At 41.8% G+C, this 17,548-nt stretch overlaps 1 protein-coding gene across 1 annotated transcript in view; it reads right to left on the reverse strand.

Moving 5' to 3' along the window:
- tmem8b (transmembrane protein 8B) overlaps nt 1-17,548 on the reverse strand; it is a 118,454-nt gene that overhangs the window by 40,678 nt on the left and 60,228 nt on the right. The window contains exons 7-9 of the mRNA XM_057831844.1: nt 12,909-13,005; nt 10,026-10,149; nt 1,415-1,557 (exon numbers count right to left, since the gene is read on the reverse strand). Coding sequence (XP_057687827.1) covers nt 1,415-1,557; nt 10,026-10,149; nt 12,909-13,005 — 364 coding nt within the window. The remainder of the gene's footprint in view (nt 1-1,414; nt 1,558-10,025; nt 10,150-12,908; nt 13,006-17,548) is intronic.

A 17,548-nucleotide genomic window follows, 5' to 3' on the forward strand; every position in this document is an offset into this window, starting at 1 on the left:
GTCCTGTTGATATCAGGGCACTTCCTGTTGATTTGGGGACATTTTGGGGACACGTGCTGTTGATATCAGGTCACTTACTGTTGATTTGGGGACATTTTGGGGACATGTCCTGTTGATATCAGGTTACTTCCTGTTGATTTGGGCAAATTTGGGGACACGTCCTGTTGATTTGGAAACATTTGGGAGCACGTTCTATTGATATTAGATCTCCTAATGTTGATATGGGGACTTTTGGGGGACACGTTCTGTTGATATTAGGTCAAGACATTTGGGGGACATGTTCTGTTGATATTAGGTCACCTGCTGTTGATTTGGGGACATTTGGGGGACACGTCCTCTTGATATCAGGGCGCGTCCTGGTGATTTGGGGACATTTGGGGGACACGTGCTGTTGATATCAGGGCACTTCCTGTTGATTTGGGGACATTCGGGAGACATGTTTTGTTGATATCAGGTCACTTCCTGTCGATTTGGGGGCATTTCAGGTTCACTTCTTGTTCATACTGGGTCACCTGTTCATTTCGGGTTCACTTCCTGCACATATTTGGTCATTTCCTGTTGAAATAGGTACATTTCAGGGTCACTTTCTGTTGATATCGGGTCACTTGGGTTTTAAATCAATAGGAGTGAATGGAGGTTTTTGTGCTATTAAAATGAATGGCGGGTGAATTTAGCCATTGGAAATTAATGGGAAATTTTTCCCATTAGGAATGAATGGGTATGTTTTTAGGTAATTATTCCTGAACCGTACATTTTTATCAAATACTAAACAGAACTTTTTTTTACTTTTGGTGTCCTAAATTCAAATGAATGAATGGCGTCGATGCGTCAAATGGTTTTGGCTGGGCAGCGCGCAGAATAAACACCAGTGAAAAACAAGAAAGAAATTGTCAGGGTTTGCGGGCATGCAGGTGGTGTGGACCCAAACTCAGGAAAATGAAGGTGGGGCAGATGAACGGTGCAAAAAAGGGTTTAATCAAATCCAACGAAAAACAAAGTACAAAGGCTATGAAATCCAAAGAAGGCACTGAGGCAAACAAAACTGTCACTAACAAAAGACTGCGTTTCAAAAAACTCACTTGGAACACGAGGGTTTGGATAGACACGAATACTGCTGACCAGAACTTGACATGGACATTGACAATGACGCATCAAGGAGTGAAAAGAAACTGTGAGCTTATCTACACACAGAGACAAGGGGTAACGAGACAACGAGGAACAGATGGGTGACACAGAAGGATGCAGATTGGCGGATACACTAGAAGCAGGCACAACAGGTGAAATCAATGGGCAATCACAGGAACACTCTAGAAGGGAACCAACACAAATCCTAACAGGAATATTATGGATGCCATCAGTAAAGTAGGAAGAAACAGGGGGAGACAAAAATGGAATTCATTTTTATAATTCTTACCTGCTTTGCATTCACACGCGGCGTAAAGGTAGTTGTTGGTGCGCAGAAGCTTGCACTGTCCGTACGTGCCGCAGTCGTTGACGCACGGAGTCAGGTAGGCGCGCATGTAAACCTCTGCAGTCACGTTGGCGCACTCCTCGAAGCTAGAACATAAAAGAATTTGCATGAAATATGCTGATTTTTTTTTTTATTCCTTCTCTGCCCCTGAAAGCAATTGGCGTCCAATCCATTTGGACTGGGAGGGGCGGCAGCGATCGTTAATGGTATTTCAGGATTACCGCCCTTTCATATTGGGTCAATTCCTGTTGATTTGGGGTCATTTGGGTTGGAAACCAATAGGAGTGAATGGAAGTTTTCTCTGCAATTGGAATGAATGACAAATAGGTCCAGTGGAAATCAATTGGGAAAAAAAAAATCCCACTAAAAATTATAATTTTTCATTGTATAATATACAATTATAAAAGAAAAATAAAATAAAAAAGGACTAAATTGGCTTTTTAGACAGCACTGAAACACGATCATTACATTCTTCTACTTTTTTTTTTTAATCAAGTAAATTAGAGTTGTAACGCAAACCTGTCACTCGTACTACCTTTTCTACCATAGCAAAATAAATCAAAAGTGAGTAAATATGTAAAAATCCCAGCTTGCCTCGTGCGTATTTTTCACAGCACAGCATGACTCGCTCTCACCATCTGTTATCCACGCGAAAATTACAGCTCCCGAGTGGATTGAAGCTCTTTCATTCTGTTCACACTTTTAAGGCTCAGACAAAACAATTCAATGACTAAAAAGATGGAAAAGTTCTCAACGTGTCGAAAAACTTCTTAGAAACAATTTCCCCTCGTTTTCCTTTTGATTTCGTCAAAATGACTTGTCCCCATCCTGAAATTTTCAGCTTGATACGTTACTCTATAGCAGTGGCGGAACAAATGTGAAAAGGGAGAGGGCGCGATGGGCTTCCACGGGCCCCTTGAGCCGAGCAGGGGGGAGTAGCTTTTTTTTTACTGGGCGCCCCTACTGATACTGTAACACTAAAACCATTAGATAGAGGGCTAGGTCAGGTGTGGGGGCACGCGCCATGGAGGCGCTTCGCTGCGTTCATCTTCACACTCCACTCAGCGGCTGACCTCCTAGCACAGGTTGGCACCCGTCCGGCCCGTTACACTAACATGCGTGGACTCAACGTACCTCGTTTATTAGGCTATTAGGCGTTAAGCAGCTAACAGGAAGGAAGCACAAACAACAACAAGAAGTAAAATGAACACCCACACTAACTATGAATATGATTGTGCTATCGTTAGCTGGTTGCATTTCCAGTTGACACCATGTGGGTGGGCCTGATGACCAAGGAGGAAGAGGAGGGGGGTGGGGACAGTCAGAAAGATAAGTGATTGGGAGGGGTAGACTGTACACAAATCAGCCATGTGTGGTTTAGGAACCCAGTATTTGTGTGAATCCCTAGTGAGTGTGAGTATGTTGGCATCCTGTCCTACAGTATGCTGCCTGATCGCTATCCTGACATGGAGTTTTTCCTACTTGAGTGTGTGTAATTGCACCTGCCGCGCGGGAGCCACCCCAGGGCCACGGCCCTTCCCCAGCCAATGGAAGGGGGGGGGGGGGGTCAGCGGAGCCCATCCTTCAAGGGGGCCGCTCTCATCCCCTGGGATCCAGGGTGGTTCCCCGGGCCATCCGCGCCCCCATAAACCGGTCTTCAGGGACGGGATGAGAGGATGTGCCACCCCAACCCGACTGCCCTATTACTGTGGCTGCCAGGTCCCCAGCTCGCAGCCATCACCCAGCACCGTGATGGGATTTGGGTGGGGAAGGTAGTGGAGTGTATGCATTCAAATTCCTCAGGGGTTTTCATCCCTTGGGTTCCCTGGCCGGCATTATTCTGTTGGCGGGGTTCGAGGACAGAAAGCATATAACATGGCCGGATCTGTCGAAGCCGGATCTGGGAGACAACACAACTCTCGCCGACCATCTCCAGCACCCTCTGGTTCGACACGCGATCAGGCTCTTGCAGAGAGAGTTGAATACAAACGTGTTAACTCGCTTCCTCAGCCACACAGTCAGCATCCATGCTTGACCAGAGTAAAGGACAGGCATGACTAGGGAGCTCCATTCTGTTCTCTGCCCTCTCTCACGGTGGCGTCGACTTCTTCCGGTACCGTTCTCCGCCCTCTTTCGTGGCGGCCCCATTGTCGGCTTCTTCCGGGACTGCTCACAGTCCTCTTTCGCAGCGCGGGGCCATTCTCCGCGATCCCTCAAAGCTGCCCTTTAACTTAGTGGTGGTTATCTCCAGGCCACCATCTACCTCGGGTGCGTTTATCTCCAGGCCATGCTCTGCTGTCATGGCAGCTTCCTGGGGACCCGCCCTCTGCCTCGGTTGTGCACATGTGGACCAGCATGCCGCCTGCCTCCATCTCAGGTCCTCTATCAGCTCGGGTCCTTCGGCAGCAGGGGACTAGCCCGCATTCTTCACCAGTGTAAAATTTTCAGGGGGACAGGCAAGCGGAGGTTTCTAACACGCTGGACTGTCGTGGCCCATTTTCATTTAACAAAAAGTAACAAAATCCACAATCAAAACAAACCAAACCTTCCATCTTAGGGGATCACGGCCATGCCTTGGAATGCCTCCCTACTCTCTCTCTCCTTCTCTAGTCTCTTTTTACCTCCCCCCTTTTGTATAATTGGGAGAGTGCCTTGATGACAATAGCAGTTGCCTGCAGGTGGGGTGGTCACTTCCCAGGGGTGTCGTCGTCCGTGGTGCTGAACCACTGTGGCGAGCCCTGTGGCATTGGGACACTACGGCATCCATCCATTATCTACCGCTTAATCCGGGGTCGGGTCGCGGAGGCAGCAGATTTAGCAGGGAAGCCCAGACTTCCCTCAGCCCTCTCCCCAGTCACTTCAACAAGCTCATCTGTCGGGATCCCAAGGCGTTCCCAGGCTAGCTGAGGCTACGTCTACACTAGGACTATTTTTATACCTGTCCACACTTCGTTTAAGGTGTGTTTAAGGGCCTCCCCGCTTCTGCAAGGTACGCCTGCATTTGGGCAAACTACACATGCGTAAAAAGGAGAAGCCTCATGTGTTACGTCATCGCCCGCGCGGTTTACCTCTGAAACGGAAACTCATTCCTGGCCCGCAGCAAATTTCGAAATTACTACACCTTCTAGACTGTCATTATTTTGTGATCACTGTTTTTTCGTGATCGCAATTAAACACATCACACAGGAGCGAGAGTGGAAGGGAAAGCACGCTCTGCTTTTACGAGCAGGCGCCGTGTTGTGATTGAAATAAATCTTTATAAAACAACGAAAGCCTGACATTATTACTTGGGATGTTACAATCGATGCTCAGTTGGGCTCTCACCACTTGGAAAATAACAAATATAAGCCTATGGTGTGGCACTGTGTATATTTCCTGGAAGCCGCAATGAGGACTGCTTGTGCATAAAAGTGGCGATGCTGGAAGTGGCAACAGTTTTGACAGGCAGAAATGTCCAGGGAAAAAAACTGATCACACGCCTCTTTGGCTGGGGGTACCACGCAGGTCACTTTTCGGTGTTTAATTTTCCTCTACGCAGTTATATATACAGTACTCATGTTCGGTCGGCATTGAGTTGGGAGGGGCCAGCCCAGCAGCTGGCTGATCGGAAACAACTCGGGAGACGAGCTCTGTAAAAAACACTCATCTTCACCTCATCCGCGATGGTAGGACCCCAAATGGGTACTGAATTTAAGCATATTATTGAGACGTAGTTTGAAGGTTCAAGAAAAATGTGTGGAAAAGAGCAGGAATGCCACGTCGTGATCGTCCCGCTTCATTGTTTACGATGCTGTCACTAAAAACAGTGACGGCATGAGTATCCGAATGTTGTACAGAGACAGCAGTCCACATTATGCGGCGCGTAGGCAGTGGGTAACATTACCCGCCAACATTATCCGTCTAACAACTATTCCGGATAATAGGCATACTAGTGTAGCCGACATGCCGTATAGTCCAACTACCGTATTGGCCCGAATATAAGACGGCCCTGATTATAAGACGACCCCCTCTTTTTCAAGACTCAAGTTTGAAAAAAGACTTTTTGAACACCAAATTAATTTTTTTTACAGAAAATAATTAGAGTACATCTGAAACAAATGATTATAACAATATATATGAGAGATAAAGCATGTTATTTCGCCTCATTCAAATCCTAATATCTGAACATTTAAATATGTAAACAAAAGTGCAATGACATTCGTAAATGAATGGCTACTGGTTTTTGAAATGTAAATAAACCTTGTGGGTATGTAAAATTAAAAATATAAAAATTTAAAATGTAAATAAATATTGTGATAAAACAACAAAATTGCAATAACCGCATTAACCATCAAAGTGAAGTCTAACTGTAACTAAAGTCTTGAAACAAATCTGAATAAGAAAAAACATCGCAATAAAATAATGCAAACTGGTTAAACTAAAAAGAGTAGCTGAGATCTGTCATGACAGAACATCGCTTCAATGATATCTGGCGCCATCTAGTGTTGTGAATGGGTATAATGTCTAGAACGCGAATATAAGACGACACCCAGTGTTATTTCAATGCAAAAAACACCGTCTTATATTCGGGCCAATACCGTAATTACACGTTCAAGGCCATTATCCGTCCTAGTGTAGACGTAGCCTAAGAGACATGCCTGGAACACCTCTTCCAGGAGGCTCCTCTCAACGCGGAGTAGTAACGGCTCGACACTGAGTCCCTCCCGGATGACCGAGCTTCTCACTCGATCTCTAAGGGAGAGCCTGGTCACCCTGTGGAAGATCTCATTTCGGGGTCTTGTTCTTTCGGTCACGACCCACAGCTTATGACCATAGCTGCAGTGGCGCCTCCAGAAATTTTTCATAGGGGTGGCCAGATGGGGCCACTTAAAATCTTGGGGTGGCCAAAACTAAAAGCCATAATTTCAGGTTTTCGTTATATTATTGCAGTAAAAAGCTGAGGGGAAAACTATCAGAAAGACTTAAGGACACGGCTACTGATATACTTTGGTGTATTGTGTAATATTTGGTGTTACTAATGATTTAATGTGCATAGTCCATAACTGTCCAGTCATCATTTTGAGTTCCACAACAATTCTGTTTTTATTGTGTTATGTATATATTAGGCATAAGGTGTACATTTAACTAGGGCTGTCAAACGATTAAAATTTTTAATCGAGTTAATCACAGCTTAACAGTTATAATTAATCGCAATTCAAACCATCTCTAAAATATGCCATATTTTTCTGTAAATTATTGTTGGAATGGAAAGATAAGACGGATATATACATTCAACATACTGTACATAAGTACTGTATTTGTTTATTAAAACAATAAATCCACAATATGGCATTAACATTATTAACAATCTTTCTGTGAAAGTGATCCATGGATAGGAAGACTTGTGATTCTTAAAGGATAAATGTGAGTTTGTTTTGTATATTGTGACTAAATATTGACTAAATATATATCTAGTCTATTTGTTGAGCTTTCAGTAAATGATACTGTAGCGACTTAACTGTTCTGCCCAAATGCATAATGGGAAGTGGTGCAACCATGACTGCGTGTGGTGGCTGCAAATGCTATATCTTCTCTGCGTTGGGTACACGACAGGGTGTTAAGAAAAAGATCAACTCCTGTCAGTCGTCCCCACGTCGCTTCCCACAATATTTATAGTTACTGTGAGAGAGATGACAAAGCTTTTGCCAATTAAAAGCACGGCCCCAATGAATGCTTGTATCTACTCCACTCACTTGACACTGCCTCTTATCGCTGTATATAAGTAAAACGGCGCCATTGTAGGCTGTTTGCGGCAATGCATGAGTGAGTCGTACCGCGAATGCGTTAATTACGATATTTTTACGTGATTTAAAAAATTAATTACCGCCCGTTAACGCGATAAATTTGACGTCTCTACATTTAACAAAAGAAAATAAATGCATTCATTTGGGAAAATATGCATAACTGATGCTACAACAATCTAACGATATACTGGCAAGCGGGGTGGCCAGTGGGGTGGCCAACCAATTTATAGGGGTGGCCGTGGCCACCCCTGGCCACCCCCTGGTGGCGCCACTGCATAGCTGAGGGTAGGAACATAAATCGACTGATAAATCAAGAGCTTTGCTTTTTGGCTCAGCTCCTTCTTCACCCCTACGGACTGATGCAGAGTCACTGCAGACGTCGCACCGATCCGCCTGTCGATCTCCCGATCCTTCCTGCCCTCACTCGTGAACAAAACCCCAAGACACGCTACCCTAGTATTGATAATTTTGTGATCAAATAACATATCCAGATACAGATACTCCGATACTTTTCAGTACTTGGAACCATAACAACGTATTGAATTTCTTTCAAACTGCAACCTCGCATTTTAATATAGAAACTTGTTTCTTGTCATGTTCTCTGGATACTGAATTATTCAACTCGGTAAACTCTAGCGAGTATAAGTATGGATGGTAAACAATCTATATTTAGATGGGAACTAAAACGTATTGAATGTTTTTTTTTTTAATTATTGTCATCCAGGAATAGAGGACAAATATTGTCTAGGTTTGGATGCTTGGGGAAATTGAGGCCGAGCCAAAGAACTGATTACATGCTGTTTAATATTCATGAGCATTCGTCAACACCTGCTTCCAAGCGTTTTGCTCTTGTAAATAACAGTTAGAGGAAGATTTGATCGGAGTGCCAAACTCAGCATTTCTGCAGGTGGATTTTGAAAATGTTTTGGGTTGAAAATCGGGCATTCTTCTTCTGGACAATAACTAAAATGGGTGGCCCTCCGTCACTTGTGGACGGATCAGGGTATACTAGTCCTTCTCAAAAAAATTGCATATTGTGATCAAGTTCATTATTTTCTGTAATGCACTGATAAACATTAGACTTTCATATATTTTAGATTCATTACACAAAACTGAAGTAGTTCAAGCCTTTTATTTTTTTAATATTGATGATTTTGGCAAAAAAAAAGTCCAGAAAAACCAAAAATCCCTATCTCAAAAAATTTGCATATCATGAAAAGGTACTCTAAAGAAGTTACTAACCTAATCATCTGAATCAACAAATTAACTCAAAACCCCTGGGAAAGATTCCTGAGGCTTTTAAAAACTCCCACCCTGGTTCATTTCTCAAAACCGCAATCATAGGCGCGACTGCTGACCTGACTGCTGTCCAGAAGGCCATCATTAACACCCTCAAGCAAGAGGCTAAGACACAGAAAGAAATTTCTGAGCAAATAGGCTGTTCCCAGAGTGCCGTATCAAGGCACCTCAGTGGAAAGTCTTTGGGAATGAAAAAGTGTGGCAGGAAATGCTGCACAGCTAGGTGACCGCACCCTGAGAAAGATTGTGGAGAAGGGTCGATTCCAGACCTTGGGGGACCTGCAGAAACCGTGGACTGAGTCTGGAGTAGACACATCCAGAGCCACCGTGCACAGGTGTGCGCTGGAAATAGGCTATGGGTGCCGCATTCCCCAGGTCAAGCCACTTTTGAACCTGAAACGGCGACAGAAGCGCCTGACTTGGGCTACAGAGAAGCATCACTGAACTGTTGCTCAGTGGTCCAAAGTACTTTTTTCAGATGAAAGCAAATTTTGCCATAGTCAGTGATGGTCAGGGGTGCCATGTCAGCTGCTGGTGTTGGTCTACTGTGTTTTATCAAGGGCAGGGTCAATGCAGCTAGCTATCAGGAGATTCTAGAGCACTTCATGCTTCCATCTGCTGAAAAGCTTTATGCAGATGAAGATTTCATTTTTCAGCACGACCTGGCACCTGCTCACATGGCCAAAACCACTGGTAAATGGTTTACTGACCATGGCATTACTGTGCTCAATTGGACTGCTAACTCTCCTGACCTGAACCCCATAGAGAATCTGTGGGATATTGTGAAGAGGATGTTGAGAGACACCAGACCCAACACTGTGGATGAGCTTAAGGCCACGATCAAAGCATCCCGGGCCTCCCTAACACCTCAGCAGTGCCACAGGCTGATTGCCTCCATGCCACGCTGCATTGAAGCAGTCATTTCTGCAAAAGGATTCCCGACCAAGTATTGAGTGCATAGCTGATTTTTGTATTAAAAAACACTTTTTTGTATTGGTTGGATGAAATATGCTCATTTTTTGAGATAGGGATTTTTGGTTTTTCTTGACTTTTTTGCCAAAATCATCAATATTAAAACAATAAAAGCCTTGAACTACTTCAGTTGTGGTTAATGAATCTAAAATATATGAAAGTCTAATGTTCATCAGTACATCACAGAAAACAATGAACTGTATCACAATATGCTAATTTTTCGAGAAGGACTAGTATTTTGGTAGTAGGGGTGTAATGGTACGTCACGGTTCGGTACAATGGGAAAAACAAAAAGGCTTTTTTTTTTTTAATCACAGCATTTGAAAGTTAAAATTTGATTTGGATGAACAGTCCTTCAGTAATTGTTAAACACCAAATGACTAACTTGACTTTGACTTGGGTTATATTATTGTCATTATCCAACAATACTTCATGGATACTGCATGAAATGTTAGGAATAGAAACATTGAAAACACTATAGATATTATGCCCAGTCTTACCCGTGTTCTGTGGCACATAGCGAGCGCAGACTGAGGTACCACGTGCCCGTCTGAGGGTACGGAATCCTGAGTTTGGTGATATTAGTGGAGGTGTTGACAGACAGAAAAAATCCGGCAACGGATTCTACAACAGAGCAAAACAAAGATACATGTTGGTCTTGTAAAATTTGTTCTATTGCCTTATTTATGAGCTGAGGTCTTTTTCCCAATTCCACACTTTGCTCACCCACTCATAGGAGCAACGTTGGATCTTTTTCTCCTTTTTCATCCTTTTGATTCCCTTTACCACCCTTTTGTTTTCACTTTTCCTACCAATTCTTCAACCTTTACTTTCTTTTTTAAATTTTCATTTGGCAGGTTGAAACTGAGAAATGAATTCTTTCTGTGCTTACAACATATTTGGCCAATAAAGATTTGTTCTAATATAGTAAACTTTTCACCCCTTTTGTTTTACCTTTTCCACCCAAGGAACAGTTGCCCTGGATGTGGCACAGTCCTTTTTGTGTTCATTGAAACTGAGAATGATTCCTTGAGTGTTTCTGACATGCTCTGCCAATTAATATGGGTTTTCATGTATCTTTTCCACCCTTTTGTTGTCCCTTTTCCACCCATTAAATGCCAGTCTTTTTTTTTTTTGCCTTCATTGAAACTGAGAAATAAATGCATACTGTGTTCCCAACATACTTGGCGAATAAAGATGTTTCTCATATACCTTCTCCACCCTTTTGTTTTCCCTTTTCCAACCAAAGGAATCCTCAACTTTCATGTGTTACTTTGTTTTTTAATGTTCATTTGGTAGGTTGAAACTGGGGAATGAATTCCTTCTTCGTCTAACATACTTGCCCAATAAAGATGGTTGTGTTACAGCACCCTTTTCACCCATTTTGTGTTACCTTTTCCACCCAAGGAATTTTTGCTCTGGATGTTTCACTTTCTTTTTATGTTCATTGAAACCGAGAAATGGATTTCTTAAGTGTTTCTAACATACTCTGCCAATAAATATGGTTGTCATGCACCTTTTTCACCCTTTTGTTTTTCCTTTTCCACCAAAGAAATTCTTACCCAGTAAATGCCAGTCTTTTTATATCTTCATTAAAACTGATAAATGAATTTCTTCCGTGTTTCCAACATACTTGGCGAATAAAGATGTTTCTCATAAAACTTGGGGAGGATTATTTGGGTAGAAAGGGGAAAACAAAAGGGTGAACAAGATAAACGTGAATCATCTTTGTTCCCCACGAATTTTTTAAACACGGAAGGCGTTCATTTCTCAAATTCGCTTCTCAAAAATAAATAAATATAAAAAGAAAATGACACATAAAGAGCAAGGATCCCTTTGTTGGAATAGGGGAAAAAAGGGGGAGAGAGGTATATGAAGAAATATCTTTATTGGCCACGTATGTTGGAAACAATCATTGTGAAGCTCAAATTACTATAAAAAAGACCATGGCATATACTGGGTGAGGATTCTTTGTGTGGAAAAGGGAAAACAAAAGGGTGGGAAAGGTACATGAAAACCATATTCATTGGCAGAATATATTTAAAAAAAACTTAAGGAATTTATTTCTCAGGTTCAATGAACATAAAAAGACAGTGAAACAAACATCCAGTGCAAAGATTCTTTGGGTGGAAAAGGTAACACAAAATAGGTAAAAAGGGCCTTGTAATAGAACCATCTTTATTGGCCAAGTATGTTGGACAAGGAAGGAATTAATCTCCCAGTTTCAACCTACCAAATCAAAATTAAAAAAGAAAGTAACGCATAAAGGTTGAGGATTCCTTAGGTTGGAAAAGGGAAAACAAAAGGGTGGGAAAGCTACATGAAAACCATATTCATTGGCATAATATGTTAAAAACACTTAAGGAATTTATTTCTCAGTTTCAATGAACATAAAAAGACAGTGAAACAAACATCTAGTGCAAGAATTCTTAGGGTGGAAAAGGTAACACAATGCATAAAGGTTGAGGATTCCTTAGGTTGGAAAAGGGAAAACAAAAGGGTGAAAACGGTGTCACGTTTTGTCATATTCATTTGGCAGTTTGTAATCGAGAAATGAATGTTCATTAATGGTCATTTGGGAGATTGAAACTGGGAAATGAATTTCTTCTATGTTCAACATACTTAGCCAATAAAGATGATTCATTTTCAGGACACTTTTTACCCATTTTGTGTTACCTTTTCCACCCAAGGACTCTTTCCTCTGGATGCTTTACTGTCTTTATATGTTCATTGAAACTAAGAAATGAATTCCTTATATGTTTTTTAACGTACCTTGCCAATTAATATGGTCTTTCATGTACCTTTTCCACCCTTTTGTTTTCCCTTTTCCACCCAAGGAGTCCCCACCCAGTAAATGCCACTATCTTTTTTTGTTTTTATAGAAACTGAGAAATGAATTCCTACCGTGTTTTCAACGCACTTGGCCAATAAAGATGTTTCTCAGATGCCTTTAGCATTCTTTTGTTTTCCCTATTTCAACCTAAAGAATTCTCACCATTTATGTGTTAATTTATTTTTTTTATTGTTCATTTGGCAGGTTCAAACCGGGAAATTCCTTCTGTGTCAAACATACTTGGCCAATAAAGATGGTTCTAATATAGGACCATTTCCCACCCTCGTTTTCCCTTTTCCACCCAAATAATCCTCCTCCTGTATGTGTCACGTTTTTTTTTTTTCATATTCATTTGGCAGGCTGTAATCAAGAAATGAATTGCTTGTGTATTTCCCAACAAAGACAACTCTCATGTACCTTTCATATCCTTTTGTTTTCCCTTTTCCACCCAAGGAATCTTCAATCTGTATATGTAACTGTCTTTTTTACGTTCAAGCCTACTGAGAAAATCCTTATGTTTTTAAACATACCAAAGGTTATTCTCACATACCTGATACACATTCCAATGATGAGTTTTGCCAGACAAAGAGCGGCATCCCATGAGTCAGGCAGCCGAACACGGTGACATTCTTGTCTTTAAGCGTCGACTGCAACACACAAGACCAGAAAACGATATGTTCAAACAAAAGGACAAAACAGATTCTACCAAGTGACTGAAGTTAGCTGGAAAACACAATCTAATTTAGTCACACCTGAACTTTTTTAGGGGGAACAGAAAATGCCGCATAGTGTACAGTATTGCTAAGCAGGGGACAGTGTTGATTAATGAAAGGAGCCAGCAGACTCTTTGCCAGGTGCTTCCTGAAGTCACCATCTGGCCCACAATCTCTTGATAGAACGACTCAATCAAACCCTATTTCAAAACTCGGCCCATAATGAGTCCTGCACCTCCCTTGATTACACTTGCGCTTCGCTCTCGAAGCAACAAAGTGCAAAGTCTGCTCGGAAACTTCAAATTGAATCGACCGACTTTCGGCGACGGCGACCTGCAGACTAGCGTCGGGGGTCCTCTGTTGTGTAGCTTGCGTGCATGTGCGCGCGGACCCCTGAGGCCTACTGGCAGATAACGAGGCTCTCTCCGTTTACAACATCTTTGATTTAACGCTTTAAAGAGAATGTAAAGGCAGACAGAATGAAATTACAAAGTAATAAAAGGATTAAATTGAAAAGAAGATGACCGTCGTTTCTGGTTCTCAAGGACGGATCTCGTCCGTCTGCAGCGGGAATGATCAAGTTTGATTGCGAATTCATGAGTCTCGCAACAGGATAGTGATCTATAACATCACTAAAACCAGTCAAAATTGGCTCGGGGCCAAACATGGCACTATTTTGAAGTGATCATTGTTATGTATTCATCCAATGGTGATGATCAATTGTAAATTAACTCATTTGCTCCCAAAAACGTATAAATATGATCTATTTTTAATTGTTTCAGTGTCCCAAAGACGCATTACGTCTTTTACGCTTTTTTTTTTTTTAACAAGAGACGTCTCTGGGTTCTGATTCGACTTAGCTCTAAAGCACAAAGCTGAAAATCCATTTTAAAGCAATAAAACTGGCCACTGGAGGGCAGTAGCGTATTTGGTAAGACCCGCAACCCGATTCAACGAAAGGAACGGCCGGGGCGCCGGCGGAAGACAACCGAATGGACGTCCAGGATGCCAGGCGGCGGACGACCGAGCAAAATGACCGGGACCACCAGTGCAGCGGACGATGCCGTTGAGTCCGTACTGCTTGCCGATCAGAGACCGGCGGTGATGAGGGAAAAGTTTACCCCGCCTATTGCAGCCACAACAGCGTCATCTTTCAGTTAGCTATGTGTAAATAAATTGTTACTTTGCGATCAAAAGCTCTATTTGTCTTGTTATTTATGTTATTTTGTAAAAGGAAAACATTATTCAGATGTCTGGGATGTAACTAAAGCCTGGGTGTCCAAACTTTTTGCAAAGGGGGCCAGATTTGGTGTGGCAAAAATGTGGGGGGCCGACCTTGGCTGACGGCATTAATGTAGAACAATATATGTAAGCTACTTTAAGCAAGCCATTCTGTGTGTCACATTTGCTTTATTATTATTTCTTTAAATTAATAATTTCAACAATCTCGCAACTAGCATTTGCGGCGTTCTCTTTCGACTCTCGGGATCTTGTGAAATACTGCTGCAGGGAAATTAAACTAGCTTGAAGTTGCTTCAATTTCTAGCTGCATATCTTCCATGTAATCTTGTCGTACATGTCAGCGTGTCTTGTTTGGTAAAATCGCCTCACATTGAACTCTTTCACACTAGAAAACCTAGCAGAGGCCGACACGGCCTTTCTCAAGACAAAAGCAATGGCCCATTTGGCCTCTCCTCCGGAAAACCGAGAGGTGGCCAAAATGACCCAAGTGCTTTTGAATTAGCAAGTCGTTGTCCAACAGACAGCAACCATTCATGTGTAAATGCAACCACTAGACATAAATTGTGGTAGTATGTGGCTCAAACGGAAGGGAACACTCCACAGTTGCGTTTTTCATCTGATAGTTTGTGTCAGTTCAAGTGAAGTTACATTTATTTATAGAGTTTTACACATTTTACAAATTTTTTAACTCACTTCTCCTATACGCACACAAAAAAACAGAAGAAAATGGCCCAAATGTGTACATTGCTTTGAAAAAAAAAGTGTTTTAGAACTGCAATTTAAATGTAAAGCAGGAGTTGTGTCTATAGTTTAGAAGGACTGAATCAGGGGCATGGATCATGGATTTAAAATACACATTTGGCCCATTTTTTTCTGTTTTTGTGTGTGGAGTATAGGAGAATTGACTTAAATGGTTATAAAAAAAAATTTTTTTTAAAGGGTAAAACTCCATAAGTAAATATTGCTTGACTTGAACTGACACAAACTATCACATGAATAGTTCAACCGTGGTGTGTTCCCCTCCATTTGGGCCGCATACCAACACAATGTATATCTAGTGGTTGCATTTCCATATGAACGGCTGTTGTCTGTTGGACAACGACTTACCAACTCAAAAGGTCTTGGGTGATTTTGGCCATCTCTGGGTTTTTCCGGGGGAAAGGCCATATCGGAGTACCAGAATTCTCTGGCAGAGTTGTTGCGTATTTTAGTGAAAAAATACTCCAATTTCCGCCTATCCTTGAAGCGTCGGCTGTTGCAGTCAACATTTTTTGGGGGGGGTTGATTTTTGCCATTTTAGAAAATTGGAAGTCAAGGGTCACACGGGCTAATGTTGCTTAGTGCTGCTGCCTTTTAGTGGGTAAATGAGGAGCAGCATTTAATGTGTAAGCTACTTCATATGCTGATAGCAGTACTGCTGACCAATTTATTAAGTATGTGTGCGGGCCAGACGTTACTGATCTTATGACAGAGGCTGGGAGCCAGTGTTGTTAATAACGACGTTACAATATAACGGCGTTACTAACGGCGTTATTTTTTTCAGTAGTGGGTAATCTAATTAATTACTTTTCTCATCTTGGCAATGCCGTTACCGTTACTGAGGACGGAAAGGCATGCGTTACTATGCGTTACTATATTGGTCGAAAAGTCTGAGGGAGACGGACTCACCGAGACGACAGAGCAAAGCAGGAGCGGGGAGGAGGCAAGAAAGTTGTGACGCCGAGCAAACGCGATGCTAGGTAGCTCCAGTAATACATGTTGGAGCCGATAGCAGACAAACTACGCCCGCATGTTATGGTAGGTATGGTAGACATGGTAGATATCACATGTACTGTATATAGATATAACTAGATGCAAAATGACAGACATGGCACTAAGTGCGTTAGTAGACAGCCGCCATCTTAAAGCAGTAGGCTTTTTAGGACGGCTCTGTTGTAGAGAACCTTCCAAGCGAACCTACGTAACTTTTTATCCAAAATACTTCTAAATAGGCAAAATCTTGACTTGAATCTATCTTTAAATGATGAAACAGTTTTAAAACTTTCATATGTCGAAAGTAGAGAGAAGGGAACTAATGCAATAATGGGAGCAATTTTAACAACTTTTAACAGTTGATTCAGGGTGAAGGGTAAATTAGGGTAAAGAATTGGGCTCGGGCCAATTGTACCAAAAACCTCCACAAAAAACTTCACATAGTGTGGCCAATGTTTTGTTTTTTTTTCCTCTCAAAAAAAAAGAAAAAAAAAAAGAAAAAAAAAAGTAATTATCACCAATTACTTTGCCAAGTAACAAATTACTCTTACATTCAGGTAATTGAGTTACTAACGCAATTACTTTTTGGGAGAAGTAATTTGTAACTATAATTAATTAATTTTTTTCAGTAAGATTAACAACACTGCTGGGGGCCGGATGAAATTTGACCATGGGCCGCATTTGGCCCCCGGGCCGCACTTTGGACATGTCTGGACTAAAGCAAAAAAAGTTATGTTTGAAATGTACGCTTTCACAAAAAGCTCAATTTCTCAGTATTTTCTAAGGCTGATTTCTAAAGAATTGGAAAAGATATGAACCAACTTTTTTTTCCTGCTGAAAGAAAAGAGTAATATTTCTTTTGGTGGGTTCCATGTTTATATAGCAATAGAACAGAATTTTCTGTGGGCCTTGCAAAATCAGTCAAAATCCAGTAAAATGGCCGGTTGCACCAGTGAAAATGGCTGGGAGTAAATGAGTTAATAGACCCTACCCACCAACGTCACAAAATCACGTGCTCGCTGTATGGTTCCGCCCCCTTGTCCGTCATTTTGTGTCTGTATTATCAATAGTCTCAATTGATCGAGCAATTTATAATGCATTTCATGGAAGACCCGGTGCTTTCGGATGCCGTAAACTCACTTGATGCGTTGCATAAAAGGCGTTATGTGGAAAAGCTTCAGTTTATCCATTCGCCAGATCCATATTTGATGCCTAAATCGATGTTTTTCGACCCGCTGTTTCCGCCGTATTTGCCTGACATCTGCTAGCTACCCTGATATGTACAACTATCTTGTCCACACAAAATCAGCCTATTCTCATGAAAGTTTGAAAACCTTTAAGAGCTTGAAGGCTTATAAATACTTTGTTGCCGGTTGGGTGAAACAGGTCCTCGTCCACGAAAATTCGGCAGGAATCTATCTTGTGCTTGGAAAGGTGAGTTACGAAATTTTCAATTCAAAATCTTTTGTTCTTGCTAACATCC

The sequence above is a fragment of the Corythoichthys intestinalis genome, chromosome 3 (genome assembly GCF_030265065.1).
Source record: "Corythoichthys intestinalis isolate RoL2023-P3 chromosome 3, ASM3026506v1, whole genome shotgun sequence".
NCBI classification, from domain to species: domain Eukaryota; kingdom Metazoa; phylum Chordata; class Actinopteri; order Syngnathiformes; family Syngnathidae; genus Corythoichthys; species Corythoichthys intestinalis.